Source organism: Culex pipiens, chromosome 1, assembly GCF_016801865.2.
Source record: "Culex pipiens pallens isolate TS chromosome 1, TS_CPP_V2, whole genome shotgun sequence".
NCBI classification, from domain to species: Eukaryota; Metazoa; Arthropoda; class Insecta; order Diptera; family Culicidae; genus Culex; species Culex pipiens.
In genome coordinates, this window is record NC_068937.1 from 98075800 (window position 1) to 98095907 (window position 20108).

The following is a 20108-nucleotide window of genomic DNA, read 5'->3' on the forward strand; positions in this document are numbered from 1 at the left end:
AAAACTTTAAATAAAATTTGTAGCATCCTAACGTGACTTTTTTAAACTGAGCTTGACCATCATGAGAAGTATTTTTTCCCAAAGAAATTAAAAAGTATCGTTGAATTGGGTCCTAAAATGAAGCTTACATTTGTGATTTTATTGTTCATAACGATAAAGCTTATTTTCCTGAGTACAGTGCGACCGCAAAGGATTAAAAATGGAGTTTTAACTCAATTTAAAAAAAAATAACTTCGCGGCCCTTCTTGAAAGAAAAGGTCAATTGACAGCCCCTTCCAAAGAGACCATAGTAAATCCATGGAAAAAATAATGTCTTGTCAATTTATGTTTTCGCATTAAAATAAAAAATAGTGACCAGAAATGGTTTTTAATCGTGTTTTTTACCGTTGTACATAAAAATTTAAATAGGGCTTTAGGACCCTATTTATGAACCTCTTAAACACATATATGTTAATTTCAATTAAGGGTTTACATACATGCAGTGCGTGGCCGAATGGTTACGCTGTCCGCTTTGTAAGCGGATGATTCTGGGTTCGATTCCCATCTGCTCCAACCTTCCATCGGATGAGGAAGTAAAATGTCGGTCCCGGCCTTGGTTGTTAGGCCGTTAAGTCATTCCAGGTGTTAGGAGTCGTCTCCATGCCATAAGTACAAACAACACACCGAACCAAGCCTACTCCGGTGGAATCGCTGGCGGCGGTTGGACTCGCAATCCAAAGGTCGTCAGTTCAAACACTGGGGTGGAAGGTTCCTTGGAGTAAAAAGAGGTTTGGGTGTTCTCCCCATTCAAGCCTTCGGACTCCTAGGTTCGAGCAGAAACTTGCAATAGAGACCACAAAAGACCCGGGGGTCGTTAATGTGGATGGTTTGGTTTTTTGATTTTTTGATACATGTAAATCGGCAAAAATGTCAGAGGTTGATATGAGCACACACTCAAACTTTTTTAAATTTAAACGGTAATCGAGCTTGTACGTGTGTAAAACGCGTTCTGACCAGAAATCCCTTTGGCCAATTGTCGCACTTACATCAATTTTCGAGCTGTGTCAAGAAAGCACGTAAAGATTTAAACTTCTTTCATATGAAAAGTGACAACAATGCACGAAGTTTTTTCTGTTTTTTTTATGGAATATCTCAGGATTGAAAAAGAATTTTGGGGATCTGTGAAGATCAAAAGGTGAGACATTGTGAGCTGCACAAAATGGTGTTCTTAACGCAATTTGGACCAAAATCGACATACGACAAGTTAGCACGACAGCGACGAGTTTTCGATTTTTGTAATTTTTCAAAAATCGAAATTTCAAAATACACTGAAATACCAAATTCCTAAATTCTAGGAATTTTGGCTGCTTTCCTTATTTCGATAGCGGTGTGCTCTCTTATACTAACTGACATTTTGGTAGTTGCGAGAAAATCGATTTTTAAACTTTGAATTACTGTTTCTGGAAAACTATTCGACAAACAATTGTTCTAACAATTTTAAAGTATGCACCTGACATTACTTAAAGACATTGTGAAATATAAAAACTTTTGAAATGCTAGAAAAATTTTGGCAGAGAAAATACGAAAAAAAATCATGCTTGCAATTGGCACAAGTGTGTTTTGGGAGGTAATTTGTATGAGTTAGCACAAACGTGCACAGGGCTTTGGTACAAAAGCGTGCAAAGTAAATTTATTGTTAAAATAGTTCAAATTAGTTGTTTCAATGTTATTTTTTCACGAGTTGGTTAATTTAAGCGTAAGAAAAACATTTTATATCAAAACTTTTTTCAAACACTTATTTTAGTTTGAATTTGTTAGGAAAATTTACCTTTTGGAAAAATTAGCATTTAAATCAAAATTTTTGTATGAAAAAATTAGTGAAATTATATTTTTTATGAATATAATTGTAAAACCATCCATAATACATCAACTATGACGAATACTAGGTTGATGTATTCCTAAAAACATAAGAAAATGATGTTGTAAAAACTTTTAGCTAATTTATTTTATTTCAATTATATCATACGACCTTTCAAAAACGAATGGTATCCAAGGCACAAACCGTTATTTAGATTTATGGTGAATTGCAGTTGGAACAAGTGTGTCTCATGCAATGGAATCGATGAATGTATTGAATAGAACAAATGTGCCTCAAACAAATTAAATACGTAATATTTTTAAGTATGGACGACCCATACAGTTGTGCCAAGTGTGCAAATCAACTATGAAAGATATTGTTACGTAGTTTTTTGCATGGACGACCCCTGCAGTTGAGCTAAGAGTGCACAACGACTAGAAGAATGTTAAAATTTGACTTTTAGGTTGGGCTAAGTGGGTAATGGGTTGGGGAAAAATGTTGTTACGTCGTTTTTTTTTCATGGATGACCCCTGCAGTTGTGCTAGGAGTGCACAACGACTTGAAGAATATTAAATTTGACTTTTGGGTTGGGCTAAGTGGGTAATGGGTTGGGGAAAAATGTTGTTACGTCGTTTTTTTGCATGGACAACCCCTGCAGTTGTGCTAGGGGTGCACAACGACTTGAAGAATATTAAATTTGACTTTTGGGTTGGGCTAAGTGGGTAATGGATTGGGGAAAAATGTTGTTACGTCGTTTTTTTGCATGGACGACCCCTTCAGTTGTGCTAGGAGTGCACAACGACTTGAAGAATGTTCAAATTTGCCTGTTAGGTTGGGCTAAGTGGGTAATGGGTTGGGGAAAAATGTTGTTACGTCGTTTTTTTTTTGCCTGGACGACTTCTACAGTTGAGCTAAGAGTGCACAACGACTTGAAGAATATTAAATTTGACTTTTGGGTTGGGTTCAGTGGGTAATGGGTTGGGGAAAAATGTTGTTACGTCTTTTTTTTTCATGGACGACCCCTGCAGTTGAGCTAGGAGTGCACAACGACTTGAAGAATGTTAAAATTTGACTTTTAGGTTGGGCTAAGTGGGTAATGGGTTGGGGAAAATTGTTGTTACGTTGTTTTTTTTTGCATGGACGACCCCTTCTGTTGAGCTATGAGTGCACAACGACTTGAAGAATATTAAATTGGATTTTGGGTTGGGCTAAGTGGGTCGTGAGTTTTTTTTTAAATCTTTTTAAGTACTCTGTATGGGATTTTGTATGAGCTTTATTGTGCAGGAAACATGTAAGCAAAGTTTCAGCTACGTAACAACATTTCACAAGTGGGTTCCAACCCAAAAGACCAAATTGAAAACATTCTTTAAGACGTTGTCCACTCTCAGCTTAACTGCAGGGTTCGTTTATGCAAAAAATACTACGTACCGTTAGTGGGGGTGACACTGGGTCTGGGGGTGAGATTGAGTCAAAGTATTTTTTTTACGGATTTTACCATTTCTCAGGTGCGTCTCTATGACTCTAAATTCTGTTAAAATGGTATATTATTGTATAGTAGCCCAACTCAAAAGTCCAATTTGAAACATTATTCATGTCGTTGTGCACGCTTAGCTCAACTGTAGGGGTCGTCCATGCAAAAAAAAACTACGTAACAACAATTTTCCCCAACTCATTGCCCGCTTAGCCCAACCCAAAAGTCCAATTTAATATTCTTCAAGTCGGTTTGCACTCCTAGCACAACTGCAGGGGTCGTCCATGAAAAAAAAACGACGTAACAACATTTTTCCCCAACCCATTAACCACTTAGCCCAACCTAAAAGTCCAGTTTGAAACATTATTCATGTCGTTGTGCACGCTATGCTCAACTGTAGGGGTCGTCCATGCAAAAATTTGAAACATTATTCATGTCGTTGTGCACGCTTAGCTCAACTGCAGGGGTCGTCCATGCAAAAAAAAACGACGTAACAACAATTTTCCCCAACCCATTGCCCACTTAGCCCAACCCAAAAGTCCAGTTTGAAACATTCTTCAAGTCGTTGTGCACTCTTAGTACAACTGCAGGGATCGTCCATGCAAAGAAAACTACGTAACAACATTTTAAACTAACCTACAGAACCTAAATACACTAATCCTAATCAATGGGTCGTCCAAACAAAAAAAACTACTCCACTAAACCATCTTCCAAATGTGTACACTTGTGCTATTTGCCTTCCAAAATTTACCATAATATTATAGTGTAATCGTATTTTTATGGATTAACGTGTTTTCAAAAGGTCAAGCCATGATGGAAAATAAGAGAGCACATCCATGATGCGTTCGAAAATGTCAGTTAGTACAAATGGTTGCAAGGCGATATCTCCGCGTAGGAAAAGAATTTTTCAGATCTGTTAGAAGCGTTTTGTAGGGAATTTAATTAGCTAAAAGATGGCATCATTAACTCATTTTGGCCCAATTTTCAGTTAGAACATTAGAGCACACCGCTATCGATTTAGTAATTGGGGTTTTTGGATTACTTAATAAGAAAAGGAGGCAAAATTCCTAGAATTTAGGAATTTGGTACCTTTTTTTTAATTCAACACGGTGTTTCGAGAAAAACGCTCACAAAGTTTGACAGTTCGCTTTGCGCATGGCAAAACTTTAAAAATGGTCTTCTACTCACTTGAATCATGAAATATGTTCATGAAACTTTCAGGAGTGATTGGAAATCATATTTTAAAAGAATTTAATAAATATTTGGAAATTCAATTTTAAGTGAAAAAAGTATGTCTGTTTTTTTTAAGAATGTAAATATTTTGTTCTGAAGAGTCCAAAGCAGGCCTGCCCATCGTCCGGCCCGCGGGCCGGATCCGGCCCGTAAAGCCATTTCATCCGGCTCGCGACGGCTTTTTAAAATATTTCTATGACCGGCCCTTAAGTCTGTTCATGAAGTATTAAATAAATAAAATTATTGTCTGAATTAAAAAAATAATCTTGAGATCAAATTTTAACATATTATAAGAACATTCTTCATGTTTGAATTTAATTCCTATAATTTTTATATTGATATTTTCTAACTGAAAAATTGTGCAGGAAAACAAAATTATCCATTTCGTAAAATTGTGAAATTTATGAAAAAACTTGGATTGTTGTCTTAAAATTTACATGTTATTTCTTTCAGTTTTAACTTTTCAATTTGAAGTTTTTTTTCTATTTTCTTTTTTTAAATAAATAAGTAAGCAAAACTAATGTATTTTTCCAGAACAACTTTTTAGTGATAAAGTTTTTTTTTAAAAAAAGCTTAAAAATCAAATTATTCATACTGAAAATAGATCGCTGGAAATATTTTTAAAATATTGAAAAATGTATCAAAAACTTCAAAAAATTGCAACGATCATTGAAAATTGAATGTTTTTTTTTTATAAAAAAATAACATATTTTTTTACCAGAACAGAGTTAAACAAAATATTCTCTTTTCAAAATGCTGCAACCATTTGACGATGACAGGTGCAAATGGGGAAACCATAAACGAAACCACAAAAGAAAAAACTTACCCGATCCAAAATGGTAGCAATTTCCGTTCGGTTGAACAGCGTTGGCCACACCTTGGCCTGGACCTTGAGCTGGGACAGCCGAACTAGGGCCGCCCCTCGGAGCGACGGGGCCCGCTTCAGATGTTGCTTCATGAATTCGAACATTTCCTCCGTCTGGGTTTTGGGGGTGAGAAAAAAAGAAAGTTATTCAAAATCCGGAAAGATGAATGACTGTTTGTGCAAATAATATTATTCTGTGTTTTCATTATATGTTTGGGAATGGATCCCGTTCTGACATTGATTGATGCGGATCGGAAAGTGAGCAAAAACTAACCCAATTAACCTCGTTTATTTGAAAATCACTAAATTTACCCACGAAATTTGGATTCGATGCCAACTCACTTTTTTATGCCACCTCAAATGTACCAAATACTCCGGCGCCAACAGTAGTTAGCTGTTATAAATTGGTGTGCTATAAATCACAGCCATAATGGTGGCCTGATAGCGTGCTAAATTAATGTGTAGCTGGTTTGTTGCTGGCCCTCATAGAGCCTGAAAAACGCAAATGTTCACACGACACGCGGTACGGCAATTTGTGTGATTGTAGAGTTGCACTTGTTTTTAGCTTTATCAGATTGTGCAGACGATGTTCTGTGGTGGCAGCGGTCCTTGTAACGTTGAGTTGAACTCAATCAATAGAAAAAAGCACTTTTTAGTAAAAACAAATTGCTGTTGACCATGCACAGAAGTTTCGATTGCAAAATTAGGTGTTTTTTTATTTCTTAGTGCGTTTAGCTCCTTGTGCATATTGCGAAGAGAGCGAATCGTCCATACAAGCTTTAGAGAAAAACTATTCGGCTCAGGGCCAATTTTTTTTTAGAGTGCGCGTATTTTTGGGGACCCCAAAGTTCATACTTTTCCTCGAGCTGAGCCTGCGCAGTAGGGTGACAATAAAAAAAAATGTCATCAGGGATACCCCCTGGCTCGATTCCTTAGGCAAAAATAAATACTGTGCCAATTTTGAGCCAAATCACAGTCATCCCACATATTCGGAACGGTTTACAGATCGGCCGATGTTCCAAAAATCATAGGAAATCGAAATTGACCATTGAAATCCACAAATTCGGAACACTTTTTTCTTACGGATGTAAACAAACTTTGGATCTCTCCAGGAGTACATATTCGTAACAAAATAATGACAAGATCCAAAAACTTAAAAAATATTTGAAGCGGCTTGAACAATTGAAACATAGAAAAAATACATAAAAACTTTTATTCAAGCATTAAATAAAACCAACATTAAGCAAATTAGAAAAAATAGGGAAAAAATAGGGGGACAGTTTTATTTCTAATTTAAAAGGAAAAAGTGAATTATTCTTGCCCACCAAAATGAAGAAAATGACAGCACGAATCATTCTCAAGTGGCAGATTCCTGCCAGATTTGGTGAAATGCTCAATTTCGTTGAATTAAGTTTGGTAGACCCAAAATAGGTACTAGGCCCAAAATAGGGACAAATTAAAAAAAAATTAAAAAGCTCAGAAATTCGTTAAACAAAAAAAAACAATTCAAAAATATTAAAAAACTTCTTTATTTTAAAAAAAGAATTTCAAAAATTGCAAATAGAAAAAAATATAATTAAAATATTTGTTTCTTTTTTATTTTAAATTCTAAATTTGAAAAATCAGTAATTGTAAAGTTATTCTGAAAATAAAAGAAATAGAATTCGAAAATTTAAATTCATTACATGAAATTACGCAAAGTCGAGGGAAGGCCAAAAAAATAAAAATGTATAATCATTCAAATTGCTTCAATGCTTCAACATTTGAATGAAACAAGTATTTTGAAATGCAGTACCTGTCCAGTTATTTTACGAGCATCAGTTTTCAAAATATCTAAGCATTGAAGAATTCTTTTTCGCAGAAAAATGTTTTTGCGGTGCTGTAAATCGATAATTTACTAAAATTGAAAATATTATTGAACAAACTTTAACATGTTGAAAATAACTATAATCGCAGGGAAATGCATTTTAAATTGTTTTTAGCTGATTGCACTCGAAATTCCATCCAAATTTAATATTTTATTTAAATTAATATTTACCTCCAGCGTGGTGCAGACCCGTTATGCTATGCTATTTTTTTAAGTTTTATGGATTTTTAGATTTTTGACTTTTTGGAGCTTTAACTTCATAATGTAACATTTTTTAAATTTAAATTTGATTTTCTACTTTTTGTAAATTTCAATTTTTTTGAATACTTAAATTGAGGAATTTGTTTGTTTGTTTGAAGAGTTAGGAAATTTTGGAAATTTATATGCTTTGCAAATTATTATATTATTATTTTTTTTAATAAGGCTTCATACAATGTTGGGCTCGTCATAAAATTTGGACATGTGAATATTCAAAAATCTGTATCTGTATCCTGAGAAGGGATTTTCTGATCAACTTGGTGTTTTGGGCAAAGTTGTAGGTGAATAGGACTGTTCAGAAAAAATAGGTACACGAATCGTGATTTTTTAATTTTTAATTAGGCTGGTACAAATTTTATTTAAATTTTTTGGTTAATCAACATTTAGGGATTAAAACTCAAATATAAAAATTGGGATTTTTTCCTTCTACCTATTTTTCCAATCATATTTAAACTTCAACTTTGCCAAAGACACCTCAGTGCAAATTGACACCGCTGAACAGAGTTTCACAAATTTCATTATTTCTTTGCAAGCAAAATTCCATACACTTGTTTTTAAGTAGGTAGGTACTTCTAAACAGTAAATCAAATCATGTGAATTAGGTCAGGTAAGGTTTGTTCATGTTTTCCATTGCATGCAAAGAATTGTTTGCGTATTTAAACAACACAACTATAAATTGCATGTTGGCTTATTAAAACGGTATGGTTCTTTTTCATAACCTCAGTCAACATATAGCTACGTGATTTGTAATATGTGTTTATAGAGCAATTCCATGTCCAATTGGGAATCGGTTGTACCGGACTACGCTTAGGCAGGCCATTTTTGTGTATATGAAGCCAGTTTTTCTCGATAATGACATTTGAGAAGGGCGTAAGGGTTTTCAATATTTTTGTAATTCGGAATTTAAATATCGCTGTATCCCGCCGTTGCATCTTATCAAAAAGTGGTGAAAGACAAACTTGTAAGAAATTTGACGGGCTGTCCAAAAAAAAAAATACACTGAAATAAAAAACACGCCACCTTTGTAAGATTTTTTGATTTTTAATTTTAAAAGTCAAAATTTGAAGGTGAGCCCATTGTTTTTTTTTCTCTCAAATTTTTTGTGAAAATAGCCTAAGATGTTACAAAAAGACTCACGAAAAATGCAGGATGGAGCAACTCACAAAAAAAAAACACAAAAATAATTTACTGAAACTGTTTTTTAGAAAAGTGCTCTAAACGTTAAAATTTTCAAATACCAAAAACGGGAATCAATTCTACAGACAATTTTACATAAAAGTCTCCATATTGACCACTGTCCTAAGTCCAATCCTCGTGAAGTTACATAGGCTTTGAAAATGAAAATGTTGAAAAATGGTTTTTTATTTGGTTTTTGACAATTTCTTTATAACAGCCTTGATTTTTCAGTCTCGAAAATATTTTTACAGGAAAGCTCGTCCAATTTCCCATAAGATTGTCTCTGCCGACTTTTCAAAATAACTCGTTTTTCGATGATTTAAAATTTAAGCTAATTTACTATCCAGGTAACTATTATCCAATGAACCACACTGAAAAAAAATTCAGTTATAAGAAAAGTAATAAGCTTATCCAATTGAAATGTGGTCAAAGACAATCTTATGGGAAATTGGACGAGCTTTCCTGTAAAAAATATTTTCGAGACTGAAAAATCAAGTCAAACCCAAATAAAAAACCATTTTTTTCAACATTTTTATTTTTAAAGCCGCTGTAACTTCACAAGGATGGGACTTAGGACAGTGGTATATGAAGACTTTTATATAAAATTGATTCGCGTATTCGGTTTTTGAAAATTTTGACGTTTAGAGCACTTAAAAAAACAGTTTCAGTAAATAATTTTGTATTTTTATGCTGCATTTTTCGTGAGTCTTTTTGTTACATCTTAGGCAATTGTCACAACAATTTTGAACGAAAAAAAAATCGTGAGCTCACCTTCAAATTACACTTTTAAACTTAAAAATCAAAAAATCTCATAAAAGTGGCGTGTTTTTTCTTTCAGTGTATTTTTTCGGAAAGCCCGTCATATTTCCTACAAGTTTGTGTTTGACCACTTTTTGATACGATGCAACGGCTTCGAGATACAGCAATATTTAAATTACGAAATAAATAAAAATAACACTTACGCCCTTCTCAAATGTCATTATCGAGTGTAACTGGCTCCATATACACAAAAATGGCTTATATATGCCTAGGATAACATGTCTACAAAGTTTCATTAAAATCGGAGAGGGTCGAGAAAAAAGTACCTACAAAATTTCTGTTTTGGGCTGGAATTGCTCTATACACGGAGAAAAAAGAGTTACCAAAATCGTGAACAAGCGTTCATGAAAATGGGAACCACGAACAAAGTGTTCAAATTTCATGGTACGTTTTTCAAAATCGTACCATGTGAGTTGAACACTTTGTTCGAGGTTCCCATTTTCATGAACGCTTGTTCACGATTTTGGGAACTCTTTTATTTAAGGAGAGTTAAAAAATAATAATTTTTAAATTTTATTTCTAGACGAGTCACGTTTTCATATCTTACTATTCTGTTACTTTTTCAACTCTTGGAAGCATAATTTGCGTTTCTTGACCCCATTTTCCTTTCTTTGAAGACTAATCGGCTGCTGCTTACAACCGAACTACCTTCAAGTTATCGATTGACAACGAGCTTTGTAGCCAGGTATTTGCCGATGTAATCATCCTTGGACTTTCATCGTTTTCTTCGCCCTCCATTGACTGGTTCAATGCCAGCCAGCAAAAATCAGGTTCAAGGATTCAATTACCGGTGTCCTTTACTGTTTGACATGGCTGGTCATTACCGGTGTAAAAAACTAAGACAAATTGCATACAAACAGGCGCACTTACCCGGTGGGTGGCATGCTGGATGACCCTTTCGCTGTACTGGCCGATAAAGAGGGCCGAAGTGACCTCTGGCAGGGCCCAGTTGGTGGCCTTGGCGCAAATTAGTGGCGATGGCCGGCCCGGAGGGAGGGTGTTGAGGGCAAACAGCAGCAGCAGGGCGTTGTGGATGACGCGGTTCTGGTAGCCAAGGAGAAGCTTCCGCAGATGGTCCAGATAGGCCGGGCTGCGTATCACAATAGGGCCGGACCAGTTGGCCGGGAGGAGTTCCTGCCATAGGAGCTGTGGGGGGGGGGAATTGGGAGCGATAATTGAGTTGCTGGATTTTGTTTAGTATGTTTTATATTTCATCCACAATAATTAGTTTTTGTATAAATATTATATATTTTCAGTCATTTTTTTGTTTCTGATAAGGAATTTTTTCATTTTTTGTCTTTTGAGTGTTTTTGAATATCGCTGACTCAAGGTGGTTTTTAAAAACACCCAAAGACGCAAAAAAAAACAAAATTTTGCTAAAAATCTAATGAAATTGATTGATTGTGCAATGTTTTTATGTCCATCGAAGAGACCTTATCATAGCATCGTTGCTCGGAGAGCTTGGCGACGGTATATATTAATCAAGTCTTCACCATAGTGTCCACAAACCACATGTTGCAAGATTTGGAAACATAAACCCATGAAAGTACCAAACTGACCACCCGACATAGCTAACTTCTTCAAATTGTCTGAAATTTAAATAGGACCGATTCAGCGGTTCAATAGTTGTACCGGTTGAACGCAATTTTCTGAGATTTTTTTGTATTTTTTAATCCGATTAAAACTGTTTGAGCTCATGAAAAAACAGATAAGCATTGAATTCACCTTTAAAATCTCCTTTTTCACTAGAAATATCATTCTTATGAAATCACAACTCAAAGTTTTTAAATATTTGGAGTGAGATTTTGAAATATGTTTGCATTTTTTGGACACCTTCTGATACGAAGTAGTTTTTTAATGATTCAGCTTAATAAATGACTTCGGCTAAAAGAATTTTCAAAGCAATAAAAGTAGTTTAGACGCTATTTCATATTAAAACCTCTTACGCCCTTGTTAGCTTAAGTGTTAATTCTTAACATTAAACTGTAAACACTTTAAAACAAATTAACCAAATTCTTCTTGCACAACCCTCTTTGAGACATCAAATGATATTTTTTTTACAATTTTCAGCCAATTTGACCATGGTAAACAAAATCGTAAAAAAAAACTTATCTTTCATTCCAAAACTTCGTAATTTTTGTTGCTTAACGAATAAACAAATCCCAGCTTCAGAAACTAATATTATCTGAAATATACCTTGATATTAAATTTTCAGGCGAACTGATAAGTTATAAGAACAGTAAATTGAATGGAATAAAATAAAATTGAGTTATTTCATTATTATTTTTGGAAAATTAAAAAAGATGGGCCAAGATGTTAGGGAAATGTATACTTTCGCTTGAATTGCGGGAATTCCCGGGAAATATTTTTTTTCCGGGAAATCCCGGGAATTCCCGGGACGGGAATTTGGACGCTCTACATTTTTTGCATAAGGGTTTGTTCAAATATTACGTCCAGAGATTTTGGAGTCTCAGACACCCCCCCCCTCGCCTTCTCCCCTTTCACGCACTTTTCCTATACCTTTAACATGGGCTGTCACACCTCAGACCCCCCCCCTCCCCTTTCCATGGATGTAATTTTTGAACGAACCCTAATGTTTTGATTTCTAATCCTGTCCCAATTCAGACTGTAGTCCCGATTGGTCCAGTTTTCGGTAGTGTCTTAAAGATAATTTGTGAAATATTTTGTATGAAACATCTCTGTCTGAACTTTGTTGCCTTTTTTTACTTTTTGCCTGTCTTACTAAAAAAGGTATAGGTTTTACATTATTGCTGGACATCACTTCTATTTTCGTAAATATAGTATTGCACTATGAAAATTCGTCGGAAAAATCGCAAAAAAGTTGTCAATCACTGTTGATCAAAAGTTTGCAGAACGAAGTTTGTCGGGTAAGGCTTGTATTGGCATAAATGTTATTAACAACCCAACCCCACCTTTAGATCGCCAAAAATCAATTTTCAACCAATTTTTGAGCATGAGCATGAGCATGAGCATGAGCATGAGAGACCACCCATGGTTGTCCTTCTCCGTTGCTGAACAGGACCGTAATATCCTATCAATACAACCGACCATACGCTTGAACGATCTAATGGTGTTTCCCTTATCAACAGCATGTATGAATGCGTTGAAAAGATAAAACATCAAGATCATTAAAACTAGATCTGAAGCAAATAGGTAACAGTCATTGGCCACCAACGGCGCCCGCCATGTCAGTTTGTAGATCTCGGGGGATTGGGACGGGAATGTTAGTTAGCACAGGCTGCTACCAAGGGTGGGTTCTATACGATATCCACACCCCCACGTGTGCCGGAAAACTACTTCTACTTGGGATTTTGTTAGTGGGTAAGGGTAATGGCCAGGATTCAACATAGAGGATGATGATGCGACCCAATAATCAATAAATTTGGTTTAATAGTGTGATGTATTATGCATTCTCAAGGCAAACAGTCGGAGGATGCGGATGAGATTTTTCCCGGTTATTTGGTGTTGAGTTTAGCATAAATGATTCAATCTTAGACAGCCGGCTGTGGAAAGATAAAACCAAATAAAATGCGAAAACGCGAAACCGCCCGGACCGAAAAACCCACACAATCGAAAACGGCAACGAAAATCCTGCGTGATAACCGCGACGCGCACCGTTCAAATTCTCCAAAGCAACTGTCAACATCGCGAAATCACCCGGGTCGAAATAAACACACAATCGGGGGGGAAACAAAGACGGAAACGGCAACGAAAATCCGGCGTGTTGACCGCGACGCACACCGTTCAAATTCTCCAAAGCAACTGTCAACATCGCGAAATCACCCGGGTCGAAATACACACACAATCGGGGGGGAAACAAAGACGGAAACGGCAACGAAAATCCGGCGTGTTGACCGCGACGCACACCGTTCAAATTCTCCAAAGCAACTGTCAACATCGCGAAATCACCCGGGTCGAAATAAACACACAATCGGGGGGGAAACAAAGACGGAAACGGCAACGAAAATCCGGCGTGTTGACCGCGACGCACACCGTTCAAATTCTCCAAAGCAACTCACTTTTTTCAACCAATTTTTGATCTTTCAAAAGCATTGGAAAGAAGAACTCTTGAAATTTTAGAAAATTTATGGGTTGGAAGTTTTACTTGTTTTTGTGACTTTGCCAATGTTTAAAAAAATGTATTTTTTTAGGGGTCAATTTTGGGTATGTTTTTTCTAACATTTCCTATATTTTAAGTAAAAAGAAGTATGCAATAATTTTTCTAGTGTCCCAGATATGCCTCTACGCATTTTTTATAATTTCAATGATAATGGTGCCGTTTTAAAGCAGAAAATGTGAAAAACAAGCAAAAAATTGAAAAAGTGACTGTAAAAACATGAAAAAATTAGATATAGGTGCTAGAATAAGCCAAATACTACCAAAAACAAACATAAACTAAACAAGATAAATGCAAATTAAAATACTTAAAAATGAAACAAGAAAAACATAAAACAAGAGAAGTAAAGTTTTTCGTAGAACAAAAGTTGCTCAAAATGACCTCTGAACACGGAAAAATAAAAATTGTCGAAAAAAAAAATTTGGGCAGTAGAGGGTTAAAAGTATTTCAATGAATATTGATAAGAAAGTTGCAACAGAACGCAAACGAAATATGTCGATTCAGTTCTCAAAATATCAGGAAAGAGGCCCACTTTAACTTGCCTTTTTAATTGTTTAGTACTCGGAAAAGTACATCGAGGGACAGTTTTCACAAATTCCGCATTAATTTATAAAAAAAAACATAAATAAGACATTAGTTTAAAAATCATTCCGTCTTGGAACGATTCATTCAAAACATCGTTTTTTTTTAAAGAACCGCGACTCGTTTCTTGTGAGTCATAATTCGTTCGTTTAGTGAACCGGCTCTTTGAGCGGATCGCTCTTTTGCCCACCTCTAGTTCAGGTTATTTTAAATATCGCTTATATTTTATTACTCAACGAAATTTGACAGAAAATGACCGCCTTTTTAAAGAATGTAACGAGAATAGTTCTCACAATTCTCTTCAATCTCATAACATGATCATTTGTTCAGAAAGCGAGAATGACAAAGGACACAAATTGCCTCCCAAATAATTAATTTCAATTAACGCCTAAAATAAATATCCCTAAGCCCGAAAACAATACAACCATGATGACGACATAATTTCACTACAAAATAGACCACAGAGCGTACAGTATGGAGCGAGACTTACGAATGGATGGGTGCCTATTAGCGCCGTTACATTATTCAGGACGTAGCTGTTGGTGAAGTCCTTCTGGACGTAATCCCGCCGTATCTGAAAAACAACAACCACAACAACAAAAAACGTTGGTGAGCATATTTACGACCCTGTGAATATCGTGGCCTATGATCTATACCTGGTTCAAATCACGCACGAAGCTAAATATAACACTCTTTTCCGAGTGGCGCTGCTCGGTGGTGAGTCCCGGCGGCAGCAGAACGTTGATTAATTCGCCCAACAGCTCCGGAACGTCCTCGGTGACGTCATTGGGGGGCGCTTTGGGGCCCTGCCACCGGACCGGGTTCTGGAAGGGCGAAGGGGGGAGTTGAGTGTGGTCATCAATAATGAAACTCTATCAAAGTGGTATTTGAGGCGATGACAAATGAGGCGGCGAAGGCCTAAGGGAAAGAGGGGGGAGACTAATCTGATTCAATCAATTACCGCAAGGATGTGGGACGAGGTGGTGGGGCCGTCGATGATGAGCAGCGTTTGGGGCTTCCGGCCGTAACTCAGGTCGTAGTAGATACCGATGATGGGCATCGGACCGATATTTTTGATTTTGGAAATTAGCGGCGAGATGCTTTGGGGTCCGACGGAACCGATCTGGAGATAGCCGCCCAGTTTGTCCAGCCGCATCCGGATGCTGGAGTCGTTCAGGGTTTGCCGGAGGCAGCTGCCGTACAGGCGGCCCAGCTTGCGAAACACACCGGAGGTGGTGTTGAGCGAGAGGAGTTCTGTAGGGGATAGGAAGATATAATGGTAAATCTGATATTATGCTGCAAATTGAACAAAAAAAGGAGACGCATGGTGTATTACTGCCCTTGTTTGCAAAAATGTTCCACAAGCAAAAAAAGTGGTTTTTGGTAATGTTCGTCTACTCTAGGATTAGACTCAATCATTAACTCAAAAAAAATAGTACTGCCAGCGAAGTAATATTTCAGTGGTTACCAAATTTATTAATCATTTTAAGTCATTTTTCAAATTGTTTACACCTCTAGAAAAAAAAAAAATATTCCAAATAGGGTCCTGAAGCCCTATGTAAATTTGTATGTACAACGGTAAAAAAAAAAACACGAAATGTCAAAATCACGCAGCGGTACCAACATTACAAAAAAAAGTGTGGTTGTCATGTAGAGCGTCAAATTTCCCGGGGTTACAAAAATCCCGGGAAAAGGGAAATTTTCAACAAAATTCCCGGGAAATTTGAAATTTACCGAAATTATTCTGTTCCTGCTTTTGATCAATATTTTGCCAAAAAATTGTATAGAACAGCACCTTGAATGATCAAAATGAGTGTGAAGATTAGAGGGTGACGATTCTCGAGATTTTCAATTTCCCGGGAATCGAGAGTTGAATTTGGCCATTTCCCGGGAATTCCCGGGACCCGGGAGTTTTTTTTTACTATGCCAATAGTGGCAAAATTTAAAAAGAAAAGTATTGAATGCGTTATTTATTCGTTAAATTAAGTATCCTCATAATTTTGAGGAACTATATAGTTTACTATAATTGTTTTAAAATGTTTACGAATCATAATTCGCAATGAGTGTCTTTTCAAACGTTGCACAAACTTGTTCCATTAACTTCTTATTATTAAATTTTTGTGAAGTAAAAACATAGCTAATATATAATTTCCCAGTATCGAGATTTTTGCAACATTTTGAACTTTTTTCATCCTTTTTAAGGTCAACTGTAAATTTTAATTGAAGATATATTTACAGTTATCAGGAAAACCGGAGTATTCACAATTGGCGAACCTTAACTTTACAAAGATTACCGCTCCAGAGTTTTTTTTTCCAAAATATAATTTAATATTGAGGTTGACGTGAAACATAAAATGACATCGCTTTGACATCAAAAAAAGAAATTACCTTGAAAATTAACTTAGGTACTTAGAACTAAAAAAAATATGAGGATTGCTATGCTCGAGAGAAGATATGGAATTTGAACTTATCTTGAGAAAGCTTTTACCTCTTAGAAATATTAAATAAAAATAATATTTCTTGAGTTTTGCCTTCCTCACCTCAATGAGGAAAAGCTATAAAATCACTCGAAAAATGAACTTCTTTATTCGACCTCCTAGACCCACCTACACGTACACATATCGACTCAGAATCAAATTCTAATCAAATGTCTTTGCGTGTGTCTGGATGTGAGTCCGTGCACCCAAAAATATGCACTCAATTATCTCCGGACTGGCTGAACCGATTTAGACTGTTTTGGTCTCATTCGATCCGTCTTGGGGTCCCACAAGACCCTAGTTAATATTATAAAGTTAAGAAAAGTACTTCAAAAGTTATGCTAAAAAACGGTTTTAGCTAAACTTCGGAAGATTGTAAAAAGGGTGGTTTTTGTAAGAAAACCCGTCATGCTATATATTGTTAGGAAGGTATTTGAAAGACCTTTCCAACGCGTCCAAAAGATTGAAGATCTGACAACCCTTTTAAGAGTTATGAGCACTTAAGTGTTATTTATACACTTTTTTGAGGCCGGATCTCAGATATTTTGATGAAAAAGTTGTCCGGATCTATTATGCGACCCATCGTTGGATAGGTAATCAAAAGACCTTTCCAACGAGCACAAAAGATTGAAGATCTGACAACCCTATCAAAAGTTATAAGTGTTTTAGTTTTAATACACTTTTTTGAGGCCTGATCTCAGATATTTTGATAAAAATAAGTGTTATTTATACGTTGTGTAGTGAATGTGAGGAAGGCACCAACCACCTAAAGGTGGATTAAGTAACGTTTTTTTTTCATAACGTCATATAAACACTCTGGATTTATAAAAAAAAACATTTAATTCCATTTCTGGGGTGTAGCTGCAGAGTATGTTTTAAGGTAAATTTTGGGGTCCACATTTTTTTGGCTTCCCTCGATTATAGTTATTGGAATTTTTGACAAGTTAAAATTAAAAAAAAAATGAATAGGAAGATTAGAGAAGCATTGGTTTATTTTTTTTTTTTTATTTATATTTATTCAGATTTTCTTTTCCATGTACATTCATTCAGATAAAATATTATTGAGTGTCCAATCACAATCGATGACTTTTCACCTCAATTTTAAATACTAGCAATTTTCATTTATTCATGAAATATTGTAGCTTTCGCTATTCAGTGATTTTAAATGTAGGAGGTCCTACATGTACAAAAGGGAAAAGGGATACCTTAAAACTAACTTATAAACTATATAAAGAGCGGATCAATGCAGCTGAAGACTGCAACGATTTTTGTCGAAATGCATCAATTATCTTATTGGACATAACATCCAAAGTGTCAACTTCGGCTAATTGATGAAGTTCACTGGTGCTGAACCAGGGAGGAAGTTTCAGAATCATTTTCAGAATTTTGTTCTGAATCCTCTGAAGTTTTTTCTTCCTGGTTAAGCAACAGCTTGTCCAGATCGGCACAGCATAAAGCATGGCAGGTCTGAAAATTTGTTTATAAATTAACAGTTTATTCTTGAGACAAAGTCTAGAATTCCTGTTTATAAGTGGGTACAAACATTTAATATATTTGTTACATTTAACCTGGATACTTTCAATGTGATCCTTGTAAGTAAGGTTTTTGTCAAAAGCAAGTCCAAGATATTTCACTTGATCCTCCCACTTTAAATTTACCTCATTCATCTTTATAATGTGATGACTTTTTGGTTTAAGAAAATCCGCCCTTGGTTTGTGAGGGAAAATAATAAGTTGAGTTTTTGCAGCATTTGGAGTAATTTTCCATTCTTTCAAATAAGAATTGAAAATATCCAAGCTTTTTTGTAATCTTCTTGTGATGACACGAAGGCTTCTACCTTTGGCGGAGATGCTTGTATCATCAGCAAAAAGTGATTTCTGACATCCTGGGGGCAAATCAGGCAAGTCAGAAGTAAAAATATTGTATAAAATTGGACCCAAAATGCTTCCTTGAGGGACGCCAGCACGTACAGGTAGTTGATCAGATTTGCTGTTCTGATAACATACCTGCAGAGTACGATCCGTCAAATAATTTTGAATAATTTTCACGATGTAAATCGGAAAATTAAACCTTTTCAATTTCGCAATCAAACCTTTATGCCAAACACTGTCAAATGCTGTTTCTATGTCTGGAAGAGCAGCGCCAGTAGAATAACCCTCAGATTTGTTGCTTCGAATCAAATTCGAAACTCTCAACAACTGATGAGTAGTTGAATGCCCAAGGCGAAATCCAAACTGCTCATCAGCGAAAATTGAATTTTCATTAATGTGCGTCATCATTCTATTAAGAATTATTCTTTCGAATAATTTACTAATAGATGAAAGCAAACTAATGGGCCGATAGCTTGAGGCTTCAGCAGGATTTTTGTCCGGTTTCAAAATCGGAATTACTTTAGCATTTTTCCAACTACTGGGAAAATATGCCAAATCAAAACATTTGTTGAAAATTTTGACCAAGCTACTTAAAGTTGCTTCTGGTAATTTTTTAATTAAAATGTAAAAAATGCCATCCTCACCAGGGGCTTTCATATTTTTAAATTTTTTGATAATAGATTTTATTTCATTCAGATCCGAGCATTGGTTTATTTGAATATGAACATCAAACAATTAACATCCAATGTTCCAAACAATTTTAAATTTTTCAAATAATTCTTGATTAGTTTATATAATTTTGCTTCAATATTTATAAGTTTAAAATTTCCCGGGAGTCTCGACCGAATTTCCCGGGAATCGAGAGGTCCAAAAATGGTCGATTTCCCGGGAAATTTTTCCCGGGAATTCCCGCTCGTCACCCTCTAGTGAAGATCAATAAATGGCTTGATTGCTTGTAAAAATCATACAACTTTTAGAAAATATATTAATTTTCTACTTTTATATGCTGTCTTTGAATCGCACCAAATCAAAAAAAAAATCATTCGTATTTTTTGTTGAGAAGTATTATTTTTTTAGTCAAAGTGGTTTTAAATTTGTCTTTGTGATCAATTTTGATTTTGGCTGGAAGGAGTTATTATCTTATCACATATCTGTGATTTTATTTTTAGATAATATAACAAAAATTTTCGTTAATAAAGGTTACCGAAAATAAAATAGTTTTTTTATATTCCATATTAAAGTACTTTGTGTTGCCAAACAAATAAGCAAGATCTATTCCCAGTTGTGAATGCTTCATAAACAAATATTATCTGAAATAAACCTTGACATGAAATTTACAGAAGAGCGAAAATTCTCATAATTATTTTTTGGAAATTTTCAAATTAATGGTGCCAAAATGTTATTAAAATGTATACTTTCGCTTGAATTTCGGGAATTCCCGGGAAATTTACCTACTAATTTCCCGGTAAACGGGAATTTCTTTTTTTCGGGAAATCCCGGGAATTCCAGGGATT

General features: G+C 35.5%; 1 protein-coding gene across 1 annotated transcript in view; it reads right to left on the minus strand.

The window, feature by feature from the left end:
• LOC120423723 (uncharacterized) overlaps positions 1-20108 on the minus strand; it is a 60813-nt gene that overhangs the window by 11873 nt on the left and 28832 nt on the right. Inside the window, exons 4-8 of the mRNA XM_039587628.2 lie at positions 15208-15500; positions 14903-15070; positions 14737-14820; positions 10397-10672; positions 5368-5520 (exon numbers count right to left, since the gene is read on the minus strand). Of these exons, the coding sequence (XP_039443562.1) occupies positions 5368-5520; positions 10397-10672; positions 14737-14820; positions 14903-15070; positions 15208-15500 (974 nt within the window). The remainder of the gene's footprint in view (positions 1-5367; positions 5521-10396; positions 10673-14736; positions 14821-14902; positions 15071-15207; positions 15501-20108) is intronic.